Source organism: Patagioenas fasciata, chromosome 11 (genome assembly GCF_037038585.1).
Source record: "Patagioenas fasciata isolate bPatFas1 chromosome 11, bPatFas1.hap1, whole genome shotgun sequence".
NCBI lineage: Eukaryota > Metazoa > Chordata > Aves > Columbiformes > Columbidae > Patagioenas > Patagioenas fasciata.
In genome coordinates this window covers 17,830,410-17,847,674 of record NC_092530.1, presented here as the reverse complement: position 1 = coordinate 17,847,674, position 17,265 = coordinate 17,830,410, and the positions used below count along the sequence as shown (strand labels likewise).

The window sequence follows — 17,265 nt, the reverse complement described above, 5'->3', positions numbered from 1 at the left end:
CGCCTCCCCGCGGTGCTCTTAGCAGAGCCGCCCCGTTCCCCCTAGCCCCGCGGGCGGCTGCCGCACAGCCCGGCAGGCGGGGCCGCGCAAGGCCCGACGGGAGCTGTAGTCCTGAGGCCGCAGCGCTGCGCAGTCAGGCGGCTGCGAGGACTACAACTCCCGGCATGCCTCGGGGCAGGGGCGCGCACCCGCCCTCCCCGCCCGGCGGCGGCGCTTGGCAGCGGGGCTGTGTACGTGGGAGCGGGAGGCCGGGCGGCGGGGATGGGCGGCGGCGGGGAGTGAGGGGCCGCCGCGATGTGGCTGAAGCCTGAGGAGGTGCTGCTGAAAAATGCCCTCAAGCTGTGGGTGCAGGAGCGCGCCAACCAGTACTTCGTGCTGCAGAGGCGGCGGGGCTACGGCGAGGAGGACGGAGGCGGGCTGGCAGGTACCGACCCCGGCGGCCGGGGCAGGGGCTCCCCGCGGCGGGGCGGGGCCGGGGGGAAAAGGGGCGGGAGGAAGGGCTGGAGGGAGAAGGACGGGCCAGTTGCCCAGCCTGGGACGCCGCTCTCCGCAGGGTCAAGGCGGAGGATAGGCCTGGCCGAGCCGGGCAGCCCTTGACGTTCCTGGGGTTTCCCGTGTGCTTCTCGCTTTCCTCCTTTCCTCGCCCTCTCCTTTTGGCTCACACGACACCCCACGGGTGACAGGGCGGTGTGATGAAGTTCCCGGCACGCTTGGTGTGGGGTGGGCCCTGCCCGGTGCCCGTTGCAGCGCGGCTCCGGGGCAGAGCAGCCCGAGGGGGACGGGAGCCGGCCCGGCTGCCCGGGAGGCTGGGGCAGAGCTGAGGGCAGTGCAGCCCAACACTTGACACTGGCTTAAGGGCCCCTTGCTCCGGCGGACAGCCTGGCAGAGGTATATTTGCAGCTTGTTGCAAGGACTGACAGATATGTCTTGCTTTGGCAAGGTGCTCATTTTCAAGTCCCTTTTCCTGCGTGCATCTGAGACTACTTGGAGTGAGCTCCTGCTCAGGCATTTCTGATCACTTATTTTAGAAACAAGTATATGACTTGATGGGGCTTGTCAAGAGGGGTGGGTCAGGAAAGTGACAGGGCATTGACCACTGTATAATAAACTCATTTCACGAAAACTTCAAGGTATGAAACTAAGTTTCTGTTTTTAATTCTTGTCTGTTTGTATCATTGCACACTGCAGGGAGCCCAGCTACCACTGGGACCTCTGTTATAATGGTAGCTATTCAGACTAGAACTGACTCCTTCATAGACTGGTGCTGTCTGTCATTGACCCTGTCAAGGAGAAATGCTTCAGGGAAGCAGAGTAAAGTTGTCCCTGGGTGTGATATGGTTCTTGGGCAAGAGTTGCATCTCTCTGGGTTTTCTGAGCTCTCTCTAATTGTGTCGTCATAAAGCAAGCTATATTAAACATAATTGTCTTGTTGAAACATTTATTAATTCGACTGGACAAGAACACAATGTCCAAACTGTTGGCTGGTAAATTTCAGCTGTAGAAATAACCTTCCCGGCTGGAGGTATGGCGTTCTTCATTGGCATCTGAACTACTTGCAGGGAACCAGGAAAGTGTAAAAAGAAAGCATCACAAAATCCCAGATTCTGTTCTAGGCATATCACAATATTACAGATAGATAGATAGATAGATAGATAGATAACGTTAGGCTGTGGCTTAAAACCAAGGGTGATATTTTGCAACCTTGGAAGTCTTGTGGTCATCAGGCTAGACTGGCCATTCTCTGTCCTGGTATCTTTGGAAGCCAGGGAGGCTGAGTTGATATGAAGGTTATCTTTCTGTTTGATAAAATACGTTTATGAACTGTGGCTATAGTGAAATGATAACTAGAATCAGGTGTTCATTTAAAAACATCCTCATTGGCTTACAGCTGGACAGACAGCTGGGGCCTCATAGTGCCCTTCTGTTCTTGTTGGAGATGAGGCTTCCATCACCAGTCTTCTGTCCTTGGTGGCATTTGACAGCATGGGAAAACACTTGAATGGGCTAGTTCTTGTGGTATGGTTTTTTATGTGGCATTGCACCTTTTATTTCTGTAGCTTTTCTCATAATTCGTACAGATTTCATCTGTGCAAGTTACGGTTTTCACTGGAGAGAAACAAAAAGAATAGGCTGTTACTGAATTGTGATTAAGACAGATTAACAGTAAGATAGGAAAAAATGCAGTTACATTTGTGTTTGCAGGTTTGAAAATATTCAAGCCTCCTAGGTATGATAAAGCATAATCTGCTACGCCTGATTTTAATGTTATTTTACTATGTGTCACTCAAGAAAATTAGCGCTTTAGGAAAAAAAAGAAACAACAATGAACAGCCGTTATCTTATGTGGTCATTGCAAATGTGCCAAGTCTTGTTCTCCTGAACAGCATTTCTCAGCTGGTGAGACAAGGCTGGAGGTGAGGGGCTGGGGAGGGAGGAGAGAAAGGGGCAGGCAGCAAGGCAAGACTGAGGCTTGGGGGAAGAGAGGAGCAGTGCTGCAAGGCAGGGATGGAAGAGGATGAGCGGTGCTGCGGGGTTTGAACAGCAGTAATGGGGACTGGCGGAGGAGGCAGGAGGAAAGGATTCCTGAGGATACAGGAGCGTACTTGTAAGACAGACTGTAAGGAGGGAAGGTGTGAGTTTTGAGGCAGCAGCCAAAGCTGGAGTGGGTACAGACCAAGGAGGAAAAGATAAATGACAGCAGAGACATCTACCTGAAGGAAGGCAGGGTATTCTGGGGCTGCAGGTGGGTGTGTTTGTGTGACCCTTCTGCACTGTTACAGCAGGACCAATTTGTAATCTCTCGGCTTGTGTCCACACACAGTGTAGTTCCGAGTTGGCAAGTGTGGGTAAAAATGCACAGAAATATCTTACGCTGGTTTTGCTAGGCTTTGGCTCTCTTCCTGCAGGCATGTGCCTGCTTAGATTGCATTTTTTCTCTTTCCTTTCTTAGACCTCATCCAAGGACAGAGATGCTGTAACCTGAGTGGTTCTACATCTGATAATCCAGCATGCAATAGACTGTCCCAAAGTATGTTGCCCTGTGTCTGCAAGTGCAAGTGTGTGACCACTGGTTGTTTTGTCTTCTGCAGAGCTGGTATGAGAGAACTGCTCAGCTTCTCTAGAGTGTTATAGGTAAGAATGGCTAGGAGGAATGGCACGTGTGCTGAAGCATAGTTACAATGGCACAAAACCCGTGTTGTGTATGCATGTGCCGTAACAAAGATCTAGTGAGATTAAGCATGTTGGCCACAGAGATGTTGCTTTGGTTACAGTTTAGACAGCAGCTTAATTAGGAGACAAGTATTCCTGAAGTAGTTTACAAATGTATTTGGTGTAATAAAATACCAGTCTTTCACTGAAATGTCAGGAAACAAGTTATTTGTTTTCAGCTTCCATAGTTTCAATTTGCCTCTTTCTGCTTGAGAAATTAAGTAAAATGCAGCTGTGAGAGGAGAAAAAATTATCAATGAAATACATGGTTGGAACTAGTTTTCCCTGTGTGTCATATGTACTGTGCTTGGAAACGTAGGGGAAACCCCTGATTCTTGGAGTCCTGGATTTCCTGCAGCGGTTACTGCCATCCTGAATCTGTAGAAGGGGAGGAAGAGGAAACAGAGCTGGGCTTGTATGTGTGTCCTGGGGAAATTTTCCTTACCTGATTTCTGTCACAAGGAATAATGTTAAAGTATTAAAAAGTAGTGGATGTCAACATCAAAGACCTTGTCTCTAACAGAATTTTATGGTCGACCAATTAGAAAAGGACTTGGTGATCTTTGTAGAAACTTAAAGGAATTTATTTTGGTAGGAACTGCAGGACAGGAGAGGAAACTTGCGATGTAGCTAGACTCAGAATGCAGCAAAGAAGACACTTGCTTTTCAGAACTTACAGGTCTGTGCTGTGACATCACTCAATATACAGTAGTAGAATAAATGACAGAAATCATTGATACCTGCCGGTGTTTCAGCACACTGAGCTTTTGGTGGGGCTCGCTTTGCTGTGGGTCCTCAACTGTGACAGGAATCAAAAGGAAAACTCGCTGGATTAATAAAGATCTGAAGTGATCTCTGCTATATTTTTTTTTTTCTGGCAGCTGTAGCAGAGGTTATTTTGCAGTGTAAATATTTGTGAGACAAATAACACTGCTCTGTTAAGAAGCATGTTTACATTTGGGAATGACAGGTGGGAAAATGACGAGCACATACTTCCCAATTCGCGTTATACAGTTTTGTAGCTGTACAGAAGCAAAGACAAGGAAGAGGTGTGATATTCATGATACTTTTTGCTGTACCTACCGAGGAGACTAATACCTTGTTTTTCTGAGTTGTGCTTCTCATTTTCCCTTCTTTCAAGGATATTTTTTTGGCCACAGCTAGGCAAGATAGATTGCACACAAGGGCTTGGATACTCCCCTAAGTGTAATGAGTTACTGTTGCCTTACCTGAGTCATAACCACTGACAATATGTACTTGAGTTAGTGTAAATGGAGATGAAATATTTTTTCACTGAAGGCTTAAACTGACCTGTGTTACATCTCAATTGATGAAGAACATTTGCATCTCAGCTCATACTCAGTGCTTCATTAAGCTGAAGTTTCTTAGTCTTGAGAGCAGGTTCACTTGGGAAATAAAATTAGGCAAAAAAAAAAGAATTCTGTATTTAATTTGAGGGAATAGAAAAAAGGGTCTTATCCGCAAGTTTGCATTCATGTGCTTTAAATCAAATACATGGAGATAATGGGTTTTCATGGTTTATATGGTATGTATTTGTATCTTAGGGAAAACTCATTACTAATGAATTCTTATTATACTACTCTGATTTGACTGACAATAAATTAAATTGATTTCCCCAAGTCGAGTCTGTTCTGCCTGTGACAATAATTGGTCAGTGATCTCTCCCTGTCCTTATGTCGCCCCATGAGCCTTTTGTTGTTGTTTTTCTTCGCCTGTCCAGACAAGGAGGGTTAGTGATAGAGCAGCTTGGTTGGCATCTGGCATCCAGCCAGGGTCAACCCACCACAGCTATCTGTCACAAACTTGTTTTCCAGTATTTTTCCCCCTTTGGTTCTGCTCTGATTAACCTTCGAATTCTTCAGACTGTAGAGGTGAACGGTTATTGCCAAAATGAAGCTGACTGTAACTGCAGAATTGTCATTTTCTGCACTTGTTGCTGCTCAGAGCAAGCTCTTAGAGTATTTTCAAACAGCTCATTCTTATGATGATGTAAACGAGAGAACTCAATTGCACATCGAAGTGTCTGCTTTTCGAAGTCCACTGTGTAATGGGGCTGACCAATGTTGTGCTAATAGAATGTTTCTGTTTGTGTGGAACCCTTACAAATATTTTATGTCCCTTCCCACTTCTAATTTAGCAAATCAGGAGGCTGTCTGATGCCATTTAATGTAACTAATTTTGACCTCAAAGGTACTGTTTGTGTTAGAGGAGAGAACAGGCTTGTGCTAACTTCAGAACAATAGTGCTCCTTTTAAAAAAGACAGCCATGTTTTCTTTACTTCCAGTTCTTCATCGGTAAAATGGGGCTTACTTTAGTCTGTTTGCATTACACTAGTGTCCCAAAGGATAGGAAGTAGTCAGATTGCTGTATATGATGATTGTCAGCAGTAAAAAAAATGTAACTGACAGCTATTCCAGGAAAAAAAAAATCTTTGAGATTGTGGGTTGAATAGGACCAAAAAAAAAAAGGTGAGTATTAGTACTCTCTTGATGTACTTGCTGAAATACATATAGGATAACAAAGTGGTATTGTCCCAAATGGCAAAATGCTGGACAGTTATTTTCATGCAACATATTGGCTTTGTTGCCATAAATCAGTACAACTGAAGAATAAATTAGTTGCTGATGTGTTCTGGTGCATGTCTCTGCATGATATTTTGTTAACCAAGTGTTTTAGAGACTTTTGAGAAGAACAAGTCTTTACTTCAAAGCTATTCTGGATTCCTAGCCCTTTATTTTATTTTATTTCTAGGGTATTTAATGCTATTTATTTAAGTATTGATATTTCCCAGCAGTTTTACTCAAGTAACTATGAAATGGAAAATGTTTTCTAAATGCAGAGACTTTTCTTCTTGTAAATGTGCATGACCGTCCGTATCTACAGCCAAAGTCATTCCCCAGGTGAGGCAAGAGGATGATTTAGGTGGAATCCTCAGTAGACGCTGTGATTCTAGCTTTGAGCAGAGATGAGAGTAGATGACCTTCTGTAGGTTGTCCCTTAAAATTGGTTGTTTGAGAGCAACGTGTACCAGTTTTCTTTAGTGAGGGCTTGACAAGTGTGGCCCAAGCTGCTTTTTCCCCTTGCCTCCCTTATCCAGATAATGCCAGTGTCTGGGCTGAGCAGTTACTGATTCTTTTGCTACCTACTCCCTTATTTTACAAGTAATATCCTTGTGAATACAGGTGAGTTTTAAATCTCTGCAGGCCTGTAAGTTTGTCTTTCTTCAGTAGGCTTGTGTGCATGGAACAACCAGAGTGCCAGTTGCCTGGGGGAACACGGTTCTTGATTTCCCATTGGGAAATAGCAATAAAAGGGAATCAGTGGCCATAGCTGTGGAATAAGTTTGTAATGTGCTGAGTATTTATTGACTTAAACACAAACCTGTAGTCTATGTCGCGTTCATGGACAAAGCAGTGTTGGCTCGTGGGACTGTGGAAATGGCTGATACTGACCTGAGGCAGTTCATTCCAAGTAGCTGGAAACTGTTAGGGACTTGGTGGAGTGCTGCTTTCTGGTGTGCTGTTGTAATCGTTCTCTCATACTGAGCCTTACCATCAGCCTTACAAATGGTCTAGTGTCCTTGTACGGTGTATCATAACAGAAAATGGTATTAGGAGAATTGTGAATGAAATAATAAAACATTTGGTGAAACAAAGCCATCATTGAGCTCAGCTCAGTGTTATGATTCATTCAGTAAGCCAGAGCTCTTTCAACAGACATAAATGTCGTTATCTATTCAATGCCTGACTTCAGTTAGAAACTACAAAAAAATTATACTTTCCAACAGTAATTTACAATCTATGAATTGCAGACAAGACAAGATAGTATTTTTGATTGATGTAATGTAGTGGTCTTTTGTTGTTGTTGCTTTTCTTTAATATTCACTTCCATTTTATTGTAGAGAGGCAAAAACCATTCTATAACTTGGAGAGCCACAGTAAGGTAGTCACACAGGCTCTATGCTGGAAGTGTATCCTTAGGAAAACCATGTTCTGAGGATGATTGCCTAGACTTCTCAATTTTGTCTTACTTCGCTTTCTTGCATTCTCTCACAATTATTTTTCGGAATTTGAGAGGGGGTTAATGGAAAGAAAGTAGAACAAAAACTACCAGAACCCAACCTAAACATTCTGAAATAACTTTTGAGGAATGTGTTTGAAATAATCTAAATCTAATGCTTCTATGAGATATTAAGGACCTGAATGAAAAGATTATTTTCCCTTAAACATGAAAGTATACTTAGAGGTGTTACAAGGGATATATTAACTTTGCATATAAGCTTTTGACCTTAATAGCATTTTTTGGGGGGGAATACCCTGCATCCGTGATCCTAGCAGGTTTGTGGAACAGACTTTGCATCATGTCTTTGGGTAATTATGTGTCTCATATTTTTGGGGGTAATCTTGTCTCTTATTTTGCAGTTCTTCTGTAGGAGCATACAAGCTCTGTGTGATTGCTTTGGCAGCTTTGCTTTAGTTGAGCTTTCCATTTATGTGGCCACACTAGAAGAATGGCAAGCATAGGAAATACAGGAAGGAAGTATAGGATATTGTTACTTGGGTTTTTGTTTCTGTTGTTACAAGAAGAAAAAGTTTTACTTGTGCATCAGGATCCAAAAGCTTGTATTTTTTCTGTGTGGATTTTTCTTCCTCTTTTAGAATTCCCTGATTCTTAGATTTGGAAGGAACTTTTAATATATCTGGGTTAGTGGTTTTATTACTGTACAGGAAGGATGATTTTGGCAGCCAAGATAAAATGCATGCTCATTTTCTCAGGAAGCTTTTTGCTCCCAGTTATGGAGAGATGAAGTATGTCTCATTAATGAAGTCAATGTATTTTGATCACAACTCTGTTTAATAGGAGCTAATTCTGGCCTGGAGGTGACATGGCCGTTGTGTCTTTGGTGTATAATCTATATGGGAATAATGCATTTTATATAATATACTTATGCATGTGGTAGTAGCATGAAATATTAGTGTTCCATACTTTACGTAGGAGTCGTCTGATGGACTATGAAGAATGGCAGGCATTTTCTAGCTATAGTGTGGTATGAGCAGCAAAACTTCTTTATGTACAGAACACATGACACACTATTCTCATATAAGACAGTGGGATTTTTATAAAATTCAGACATAACGGAGTTACAGTCTCCTCAGAGCTGTTTCCTGTGACTGGAAAACAGAACAACAGTAAATGACTAATTGAGAGGCAGTTCAATTACTGCTTGTTCTCATTGAAGGCTGGGAACTACTATGTTACGTTTCAGGTTGTACTCCAGTTTACTATACTACATGGCTGTTGCTGCTAAGGGGTTATCTCAAAAGCCTTCTTCACCCTCATTTTATGTTTATAATGGCTTTTACTGGACCAAAATATCGTGACCTCCCAAAGAGGTTCCTCTGGAAGCACTTTTTGCTTTACTCATTTGTGCTTCTCATTTTCTCAGCATTCATTAGTCTTTACTTGGGCACATTCCTGTTCAATAAGAAAGGAATCAGAAGCAAGTGTACATTTCAGAACCTTACATTCACTCTGCTGTATACATTTTCTTGATCGCAACAGGTCTTCTCGTGGGAACATTAGATGCGGTGTTGGATTCTACATCGAAAGTCGCCCCATTTCGCATCCTGCATCAGACACCAGACTCTCAAGTCTACTGGTCCATTGCATGCGGTATGTACTGTGGTTTAGAAGCAAACTGAGTTTATAAAGTGCAAAATGAGAGTACAAACTACGGCATCCATTTTTGGGTTAATCCTCTCACATCATTATTCATTCTTGTGACCTCTAGATGGTTTAAAATCATTTGCAAACTGGAGATGGACAGTAGTGTGTGGTTCCAGTTTTTCAGAATGTCTATGAACTCTTTATATTACAGCTTAGGGTTGCCTGGTCTCTGCAGTGATACTTCACTAAAGCCTTGGTGTTCTCTTAGAGTAACAGAGGCACAATCTTTTCTTTTGGAAGCTGCAAGCTTGTAACTGTTCAGTGTGATAGGGATAACTTGACCCTTGGGAGTACTAAGTGTGATGTAGGTAGGAGTAACGGGAGCTGCTTATCCTGATGCTTTTTTCCTACTTTATCTTCGCTAGTTAAAATGAGCCAGGTGCTTCATGGTGGTTGGAGCTGAATTCTTCTGCATTATCTCTTGCTCTTATAGTGTAAGAAGTTCTTTCTCTTTCTCGTGTTGTTAATGAGTAGGAAATGGAATAGAAAGCTGACCTTGAGAGTAGAGTATGTGAATTTTCCTAGAGTGTGCTTTTTGATAGTGTGCATGAGTTTATTTTTTTAATTTTTTTTTTAAAGTTTTGCCGCTTGTCCTGAAGATAAAGTCTTAATTCCTTTATACAGGCTGCTTAACTACTGGCCGTCCACTCCACTCCACAAGTTGAGAAGGCTCTTTTATTCCTTCCATACATCATTGTTATTTCTTCTAAGTCATGGTCTTGTCTTTGTATTGAAATGAGTATTGTCTTGTGGTCTAATGCTAAAAACGTCATTGTTGTGGAATTAATCTATTTCTTGGGCTTTTTTGAAACTCTGAAAACATCTATAATTACAGTGAAAAAGAACCATTTTTCCATGCTTTAATTTTTTTTTTTAATTAGTAGTGATCTTTAAAGAAACGGAACTCCACTGGGACTTCTCTGGATTCTAGACCTTCCTTTTAGTTGCCTGTGGCAAAAGCTGAGCTTTGCAGGAAATCTAACATTCTGCAAACATATGCATGAGTAATTCTATTAGTTGTTACATTGGATTTTGCTGTTATTGCTTGATTATGAATCTTCATTGCTTCACCTTGAATGAAAAATTGTGCCTCTTTCTCTCTTTTCTATACGCTTAGCTGTTTTTTAAATACAGATTTGTTCTTGTAGTTTACACATTTCATAGTGTAATGCTAATCTGATCCTGTTCATGCTCTGCAAGGACTTAGAATCACAGAATAGTTTGTGTTGAAGGGACCTTCCCAGCTCCCCCAGTGCCACTCCTGCCATGAGCAGGGACATCTTCACCAGCTCAGGTTGCTCAGAGCCCCATCCAGCCTGGCCTGGGATGTCTCCAGGGATGGTTCATCTGCCACCTCTCTGGGCAACCTGGGCCAGGCTCTCACCACCCTCAGTGTAAAACATTTCTTCATCATGTCTTGCCTGAATCTCCCCTCTTTTGGTTTAAAATCATCACTCCTTGTCCCGTCACAACAGGCTTTGCTGAAGTGTCTGTTCCCATCTTTCGTATTGACCTCTTTTAAGGAGTGAAAGGCTGCACTAAGGTCTACCTGGAGCTTCCTCCAGGCTGAACACCCCAGCTCTCTCAGCCTGTTCTCCCACAGAGCTGTTCCAGCCTCAGATCGTTTCTGTGGCTCCTCTGGCCCCTCTCCAACAGGTCCATGTCTGTCCTGTGCTGAGGCTCCAGAGCTGGTCACAGCACTCCAGTGCTCTTCTCTGAAGGGCAATAGTCACTGAGAGAACTGTTCAATAACAATTTAATGTCATTCCTTACATGTCACTTTAAAGGACAGCCTTATAAAGTTGATAGAATTTGAACAGTTTGTGAATTGGCAGTAAATACAATTTTAGGACTACCTCTGAAGAAGTGAGAACTGATTCATGTCAGGCTGTCAAAAGAATACTTTGATAAATTTGTTGGAAATATACTCTGGAGAAGTCTAATGCCATCAGGTCAGCCCTTGGGAAAACACAAAGGATAATCTTCACTTTAGGACTGAATTTATCTTAAATCTGTGCTATGTAAGTATACTTTACAACAAAAGGCTACATAATGTAGTTATGTTCATGTTAGAAAGCAGATTGTTCCTTCTGTGAAGTGAAGAAATCGAAAAGGCTAAATTTTGTCTCTGCTCTTACATATTAAGGATCTGAAACAGTGATCCTAAATCATTTAAATATGTATTAAAATGTTGCATCTTTACTGTGTCACATCTGTGCCTCTGATTCATGCTGTGACTCAAATAATTGGTCTACATGTGTAGTCTGAGAAAAATAATTAGTTTGCAATCTAATTCCTATATTAATTACTCTTCATGGAATTTTTAAAGTGTTGTTGCAAATCCACCCTGTGTAGTGCAGTCTGACTGTTTAACCATAATTAGAACAATTCCTATTCACTCCCAAGACAACTTTAACTAATTCTTTCGTGTCCACTGAAAATTGTTTAATTAGTCTTTACAAAGTAAATTGAGAAAAAAGAAATTGTTAAAGGTGTGTTCTTGCTTAGGGGTATAGGTATTATGTGATCACCCTGACTGATTTTGTTTGTGAGCAGTCCTGTGGAGGATGAAACTGACGAATAGTTTATATTCTAATATCCCTTTATTCAAACTTATGTAAATTCTTTCCCTGTCCCCCACTATCTGATGGGGAGCCACCTGTCTTTAAAGAACTGACTCGGTATTGAACTTAATGGACCTGTACTGTTGTTTCCCTGGTATCATCTCTGCGTATTACCTGTTACCACTTGCATAATTTGTAATTGAGTATGTGAAAAGAATAAGATTAATTACTGTAAGCATTTTGAAGTTGGCCTACCACATTTCTCTAATTATAAAAGTAACTAGAGGGTAAGATTGTTCATTTCTATTTAAATTAAACCAGTAATCTAAATGTATTTCTGAGAAGTTCATGTGAGAAATGTTTTTGTTTTTTGTAAAGTTACAGTGATATTCACCATATAGTAAGCGCCAGCTCTCTGAAACCTAGATTAAAAAGCAGTGTAAAATAAAGAAAGTAAGAAGGCTGGCTTCTCTCTTATGTGTTTGAAAATACAGTATTTATATTTTTTGAACATTGAATTTTATCTTGGCTCTATGGTTTGTACATTCCTGGTGATTATTGATAACAGGTTTCTTAAGTTACTTCTCTGCTTGCAGATATATGGAAACAATGCACTGTTTGGAATTACAGCATAAGCAGAACTTTATTGTTTCCTGAATGGCAATTGCCTGAGCTTTAGCGTGGTTAGAGGTATAGTTAAAATGTGACTTGATAGAGAATGAGATAAAACCATGATCTGTACACAAGTAAGTAGCAAGTGTCTGTTGTAAGCAGCATAAATGCTTGTTTCGTGGATCCAAAGAGAAATCTTTGCTGCCTTCCTGGTTACAGTGATGTTTGCTTTACATCCTTGCACTTGGTAGAAGGGACTTTGCACAGCAGATCTAAGTCTTGGAGCTCTGCTTGCAGGTGCGCATATCAAAGGTGCAAATTCCATTTTCTTCTTCATCTCGTGAGTTTGATCTCACATTTCCCAGCTTCTGGACTGTTAGACTGGGAGTGTTCTAGTGATGCTGTGCTGTCTGTGTTGGGGAGGTACTGCTGAGCTGAAGGAACTGTCAGTCCAGTTCAGGCTTCAGCGCCGAGCCACACAATGTTGACAAAGCTGACATGCTTCTGAATGTGAAGGCCAGAAATACAGCTGCGTACGATAAAAACACAGCAGTGCACATTTTTAATGTACACCAAATACATTTTTAGTGTACACAAGAGTTGGACAATAAATTTGAGACCTGTGATTTGGACTTGTGTATCTCAATTACTCTGTGAATCAGGAATTTGCCAAGTATGCTCTTGATTAATATTTTAATGAAGTGATTGAAGTCTGGTCTAATTTTAAGTAATATTAACTTTCTCTTTCAATCAGGAGCCAGCAGAGAGGAAATAACAGAACACTGGAAATGGTTAGAAGACAATGTTATGAAGACTTTATCAGTATTTGATTCAAATGAAGATATTACGAGCTTTGTCCAGGGAAAGATAAGAGTAAGTAACAGGCACATAATATAATTGGGAAGGGCCAAGTATTTTTTTCCTCTAAATGTACACGAATAATACATCCTCTTTAGAATATCAAAGGGCAGCACTGTAATGCTACATACTGCTGATTGAATAGTGCGTGGCTGTTAACTTGGACACACTCTATTGTTGTTTATCTGCCTCACAGTTGACTAAGGTTGTTTGACATAAACTCTTTCTGGTAATTGATACACCAGGTGCTTTTAGATAGCGACCTAACGCTGATGATAAATTATTCTATAATAACTTTAATAATGCCTGGGAAGCATATGGTGTATTTTTGTGAAGGTGCAATGGTTCACTTAATATATGCTGAATATTTAGCTGAGGAGTTCTTGTGATTAAGTGAGGAAAACATCTATTTCAGAAGAGGAGACCTGAGAATGTGTGTCTTGCTTGAGTTGTGTGGGAAACTTGGTGAATGAGTCTGAAATAGTGCATTTGATTTGTGACCTGTGTTTTGATCGTCAGACTATTCTTGTTCTAAAACTTACTGTCCTGTTAGGAGAATGCTGTGCTGTTTGTGTGCAGGTGCTTATATGGCACACATTCACACGGACGCATATATAAAGTAACTGGTTATTTTGTTTTAGGGCTTGATTGCTGAAGAGGGAAAAGGTTCTTTTGTAAAAGAAGATGATCCCGAGAAGTTTCGTGAAGGTCTTATGAAGTTTGAAAAATGTTTTGGCTTACCAGAGCAGGAGAAGTTGGTTACCTATTACTCGTGCAGTTACTGGAAGGGCAGAGTGCCCTGTCAAGGATGGCTGTATCTTAGTACCAACTTCCTTAGCTTTTACTCATTTTTGCTGGGAGCAGAAAGTAAGTAATCCTTGATGCTAAACCTAATCCCGTCTTTACTGTTTATCTTTCAGGTTTGGAAGAATTCTTCCTACATGCTAAGGGAGCTATTTTGCTGTATGAGCAGATGTCAATACAGAATAGAAAAAACTGCAAACATAAAATACTTTATGGAAAGGAATACATTTGTGTAACTTACTACACAACGTCCATTAGTTTTCTTTCTCTATACAATCTTTAGAGAGAAGGCAGACCTCTTGCAGTTGACTGTAACTGAAAGTTGCCCGTCATTGTTAGTTCATGCTGCATATTAATTCAGTCTGTGAGGATTACAGTTATTTCTTCACACACAGAGACTTAATTTTTCACATGGGCACGCTACGCAGTGGTGATAATTGAGCTTATGTTTTTTTTGTCCTATGTAAAGTTAGAGATGCCCAAACAAATGCCTCTGATAGTGTGAGCTGTAACTGTATTTATCTGAGAACTAGAAAGCACAAAGACATTAGGATGCTTTCTAAGCTAATTTTCATTTGTAACAAAAAATGTCCTGGCTAATGGACATGGTTCCTCTGAATTTCAGAAGATGATCAATTTACTTTAAGAAGCCCTATATATAAACTCTTCAAGTGGGGTAGCTTATATGATGGTGTTTGTTTGCAATTTGCACGTTCACATGAGAGTGAAGAAAAGGTGATGTAAGCTTGTATTTTCATACATCGTGTGTCTTTCTTGAATGTTTTTCTTTCTATAAATTTTTTTCTAATGGAATTACTTTAAAGGAATTGTGAAGAGATTGGCTTTTGTGCTTGTGAATTTGTAGCTCCTTCCAAGAGGGTTATTGTTAAGCTGTGTTGCTTAATTATATTTTATTAGTGCTGTTGACTACTACTTTTTTTTTTTTTTATTATGAGGGTAGCAGTTCATAAGAAGTTACTCATGTCTGATTATATTTGTATTTTCAGTAAAACTTATTATCTCCTGGGATGAAATATCCAAACTTGAGAAGACCTCCAATGTGATTCTGACGGAGAGCATTCATGTCTGCTCCCGTGGGGAAGATCACTATTTTTCCATGTTTTTGCACATTAGTGAAACGTTCCTTCTCATGGAGCAGCTGGCAAACTATGCTGTTAGGAGACTTTTTGACAAGGAGACATTTGAAAATGACCTAGTCCTTCATGACCCCTTGCAGATCACCAAGAGGTAATATATTACTATTTAGTTCTATAGTAAGTAATAATAAAACCCGTTTTAGGTTGTATTTCCTGGGTAATTGAGAGCTCAGTTTGATAGCAGTGCCAGAGAGGGATGTTGCTTTACAATCAAAACATTCTTTCTGGCTGCAGTTATTTGTGAAGAATTAGCCCACAGCAGATGTTGATAGCATGTGCTACACTTCTAGCTAATTAACCTCTGTCAAGCCCAAACTTGTTTTGGGGTTAAATGGACTATTTTGATGGGTGAGGACACAGAGCAGGTTGGGCTATTAGTATGTTTTTCTGCATTGCCTGTGGGCCCTGATTCAGCAGAGTGCTTCACTGTGTGAGAATATGGTTGAGTCTATTCCTGTTTAGTGAAGTGTTTAAGTATTTAATGACTTTGCTAGGTGGGATTATATAGGTAGGTGTAGTCTTGCGCTTTGTTACATCTTCAAGCAAAATGTAGAACCCTCCAAACAGAGCCCATGGATTATGGGAGAACATGATGTTTTACTGTCTTTTCCCAGGGTATTTTTAACTTTTGTATTTGTAAAGACATTTTAAACTGATTTAATTTTTCTTTTGTATCTTTTACCCTATTCTTTTGTTCTGTTTTTAACAAAGAGGCCTAGAGAGCCGTGCCCACAGTGAGCAGTTTAGCGCATTCTTCAGACTACCCAAAGAAGAGACCTTGAAGGAAGTTCATGAGTGCTTCTTATGGGTTCCTTTCAGTCATTACAACGCCCATGGGAAAATGTGCATTTCAGAAAACTACGTTTGCTTTGCCAGCCAGGATGGCAGCCTGTGCAGTGTAATCATTCCATTAAGAGAGGTAATGCAAGCTACAAGTCCGAGCCAGTTATACCAAAGTTTTGCACTTGTGTAGTTTAAAGCCAGTTTAGCAGGTTTTCATTAGAATCTGCTTACTTTATGTGATATGTTTCCCCCTACCTTGGATACTGCATGTAGGAATTCTGTTTGTAGGTTTGTAGAACTGCTGTCATGTTTCAGCTTTGTTCCCTGTATCCTCTTGCCCTTTTTATATTTACTCTGATGTCTGTAGCTGGGTACAGAATCCTAATTTTGTAATTTCATTTGTGTGTTTGTTTTTTAAATAATTGAAAAAACTTATGCTTAATTCTTGAAGTTGAGTGAATGGGAGGTTCTCAAGATAAAAAGTAAAGGTAGAGGATCCTGAAGGTTAATAATTTCTCTGGTGTGTTTATTTCTTAGCTGAGTAGTGCCATTCTTTTTGCAGCAGTTGAGCAGTGCTCCCTGTGCAAAAGTCTGTAGGAAAATCCATTGACAGTCATCAGTGTATCAATGCCACCACAGCTGATAGTCTCAACAGACTGAATAAGGACCATATTTAAAGGGTGCAGCATTCGTATTTCTATAGAGTACTATAGCTAGACTGTGGAGTAACTTCTGAGAAAAAAAAAAAAGCCCTTCATCCCTCTCTTGACTTAATGTGCCCTGGGACATTGCCACATTTCAGTCTTCCAGTGTTAAAAGCTTTTGATCAGCACCCAGGCATATTTTACAGTCACCCAAAAATTAATGAGGTTCTGTAATTTCTCTGTGGTTGCTCTACATACTCTGTGTACACGCTGCCTGACATAAGACACCTGACGGAGGGGGGTGAGCTGAGCCAATTGCAGCAATACACGTGGTGTTCCTCTCCCAGATAAAGCAGTTTAACTGATTGTCTATAAATAGTTCTGCAAACAATAGACACTTCCATAACCTGTGAAAACAAGAAGAGGCTGAGTTAAAGGAGCTGATTCTGAATTCTTTCTTGTGGATTGTTGGCCCCTCACTATTACACAGTGATAGTGTACTGCAGAGTACCTTTAGCTCAGTGGTATTTCATTCTTTGCCTGTAACAATGTAAAACCATCAGCAATAGCAGTCAGTCTGGCTCTTCATGATTGTCTCACTTGTACTTGCATTTTTAAAGTGTATTAACTGCTCTAATCCTTAACTGTTCCATCACGGCAATTAAAATCAGCTCCAGCTGTCATGTGTTATGACAGCTGTCTTTGAACGGGTATTCTCACTGGAAATTCATTCTTATGAAGCTTGATTCCTTTGATTACTTGCAAAAGCCATGTTTTGTCTGCTTTTGGATGGTAAGAAAAAAAGAGTAACAGCTCCAGCAGGTATAAGGAGGTGAGATTTTCAAAGCAGCTCAGCACTTACAGCTTCGAAGATTTTTTTATAC

At 40.9% G+C, this 17,265-nt stretch overlaps 1 protein-coding gene across 2 annotated transcripts in view; it reads left to right on the top strand.

Moving 5' to 3' along the window:
- The first annotated feature begins 209 nt into the window (after nt 1-209).
- Nucleotides 210-17,265, top strand: part of TBC1D8B (TBC1 domain family member 8B) — a 37,497-nt gene continuing 20,441 nt past the window's right edge. Inside the window, exons 1-6 of one of the 2 annotated variants that reach the window (XM_071813489.1) lie at nt 210-424; nt 8,795-8,905; nt 12,890-13,008; nt 13,635-13,860; nt 14,805-15,045; nt 15,666-15,873. In XM_071813489.1, coding sequence (XP_071669590.1) covers nt 295-424; nt 8,795-8,905; nt 12,890-13,008; nt 13,635-13,860; nt 14,805-15,045; nt 15,666-15,873 — 1,035 coding nt within the window. In that variant the 5' untranslated portion in view covers nt 210-294. The remainder of the gene's footprint in view (nt 425-8,794; nt 8,906-12,889; nt 13,009-13,634; nt 13,861-14,804; nt 15,046-15,665; nt 15,874-17,265) is intronic. The other variant, XM_065846176.2, reaches the window with a different exon arrangement.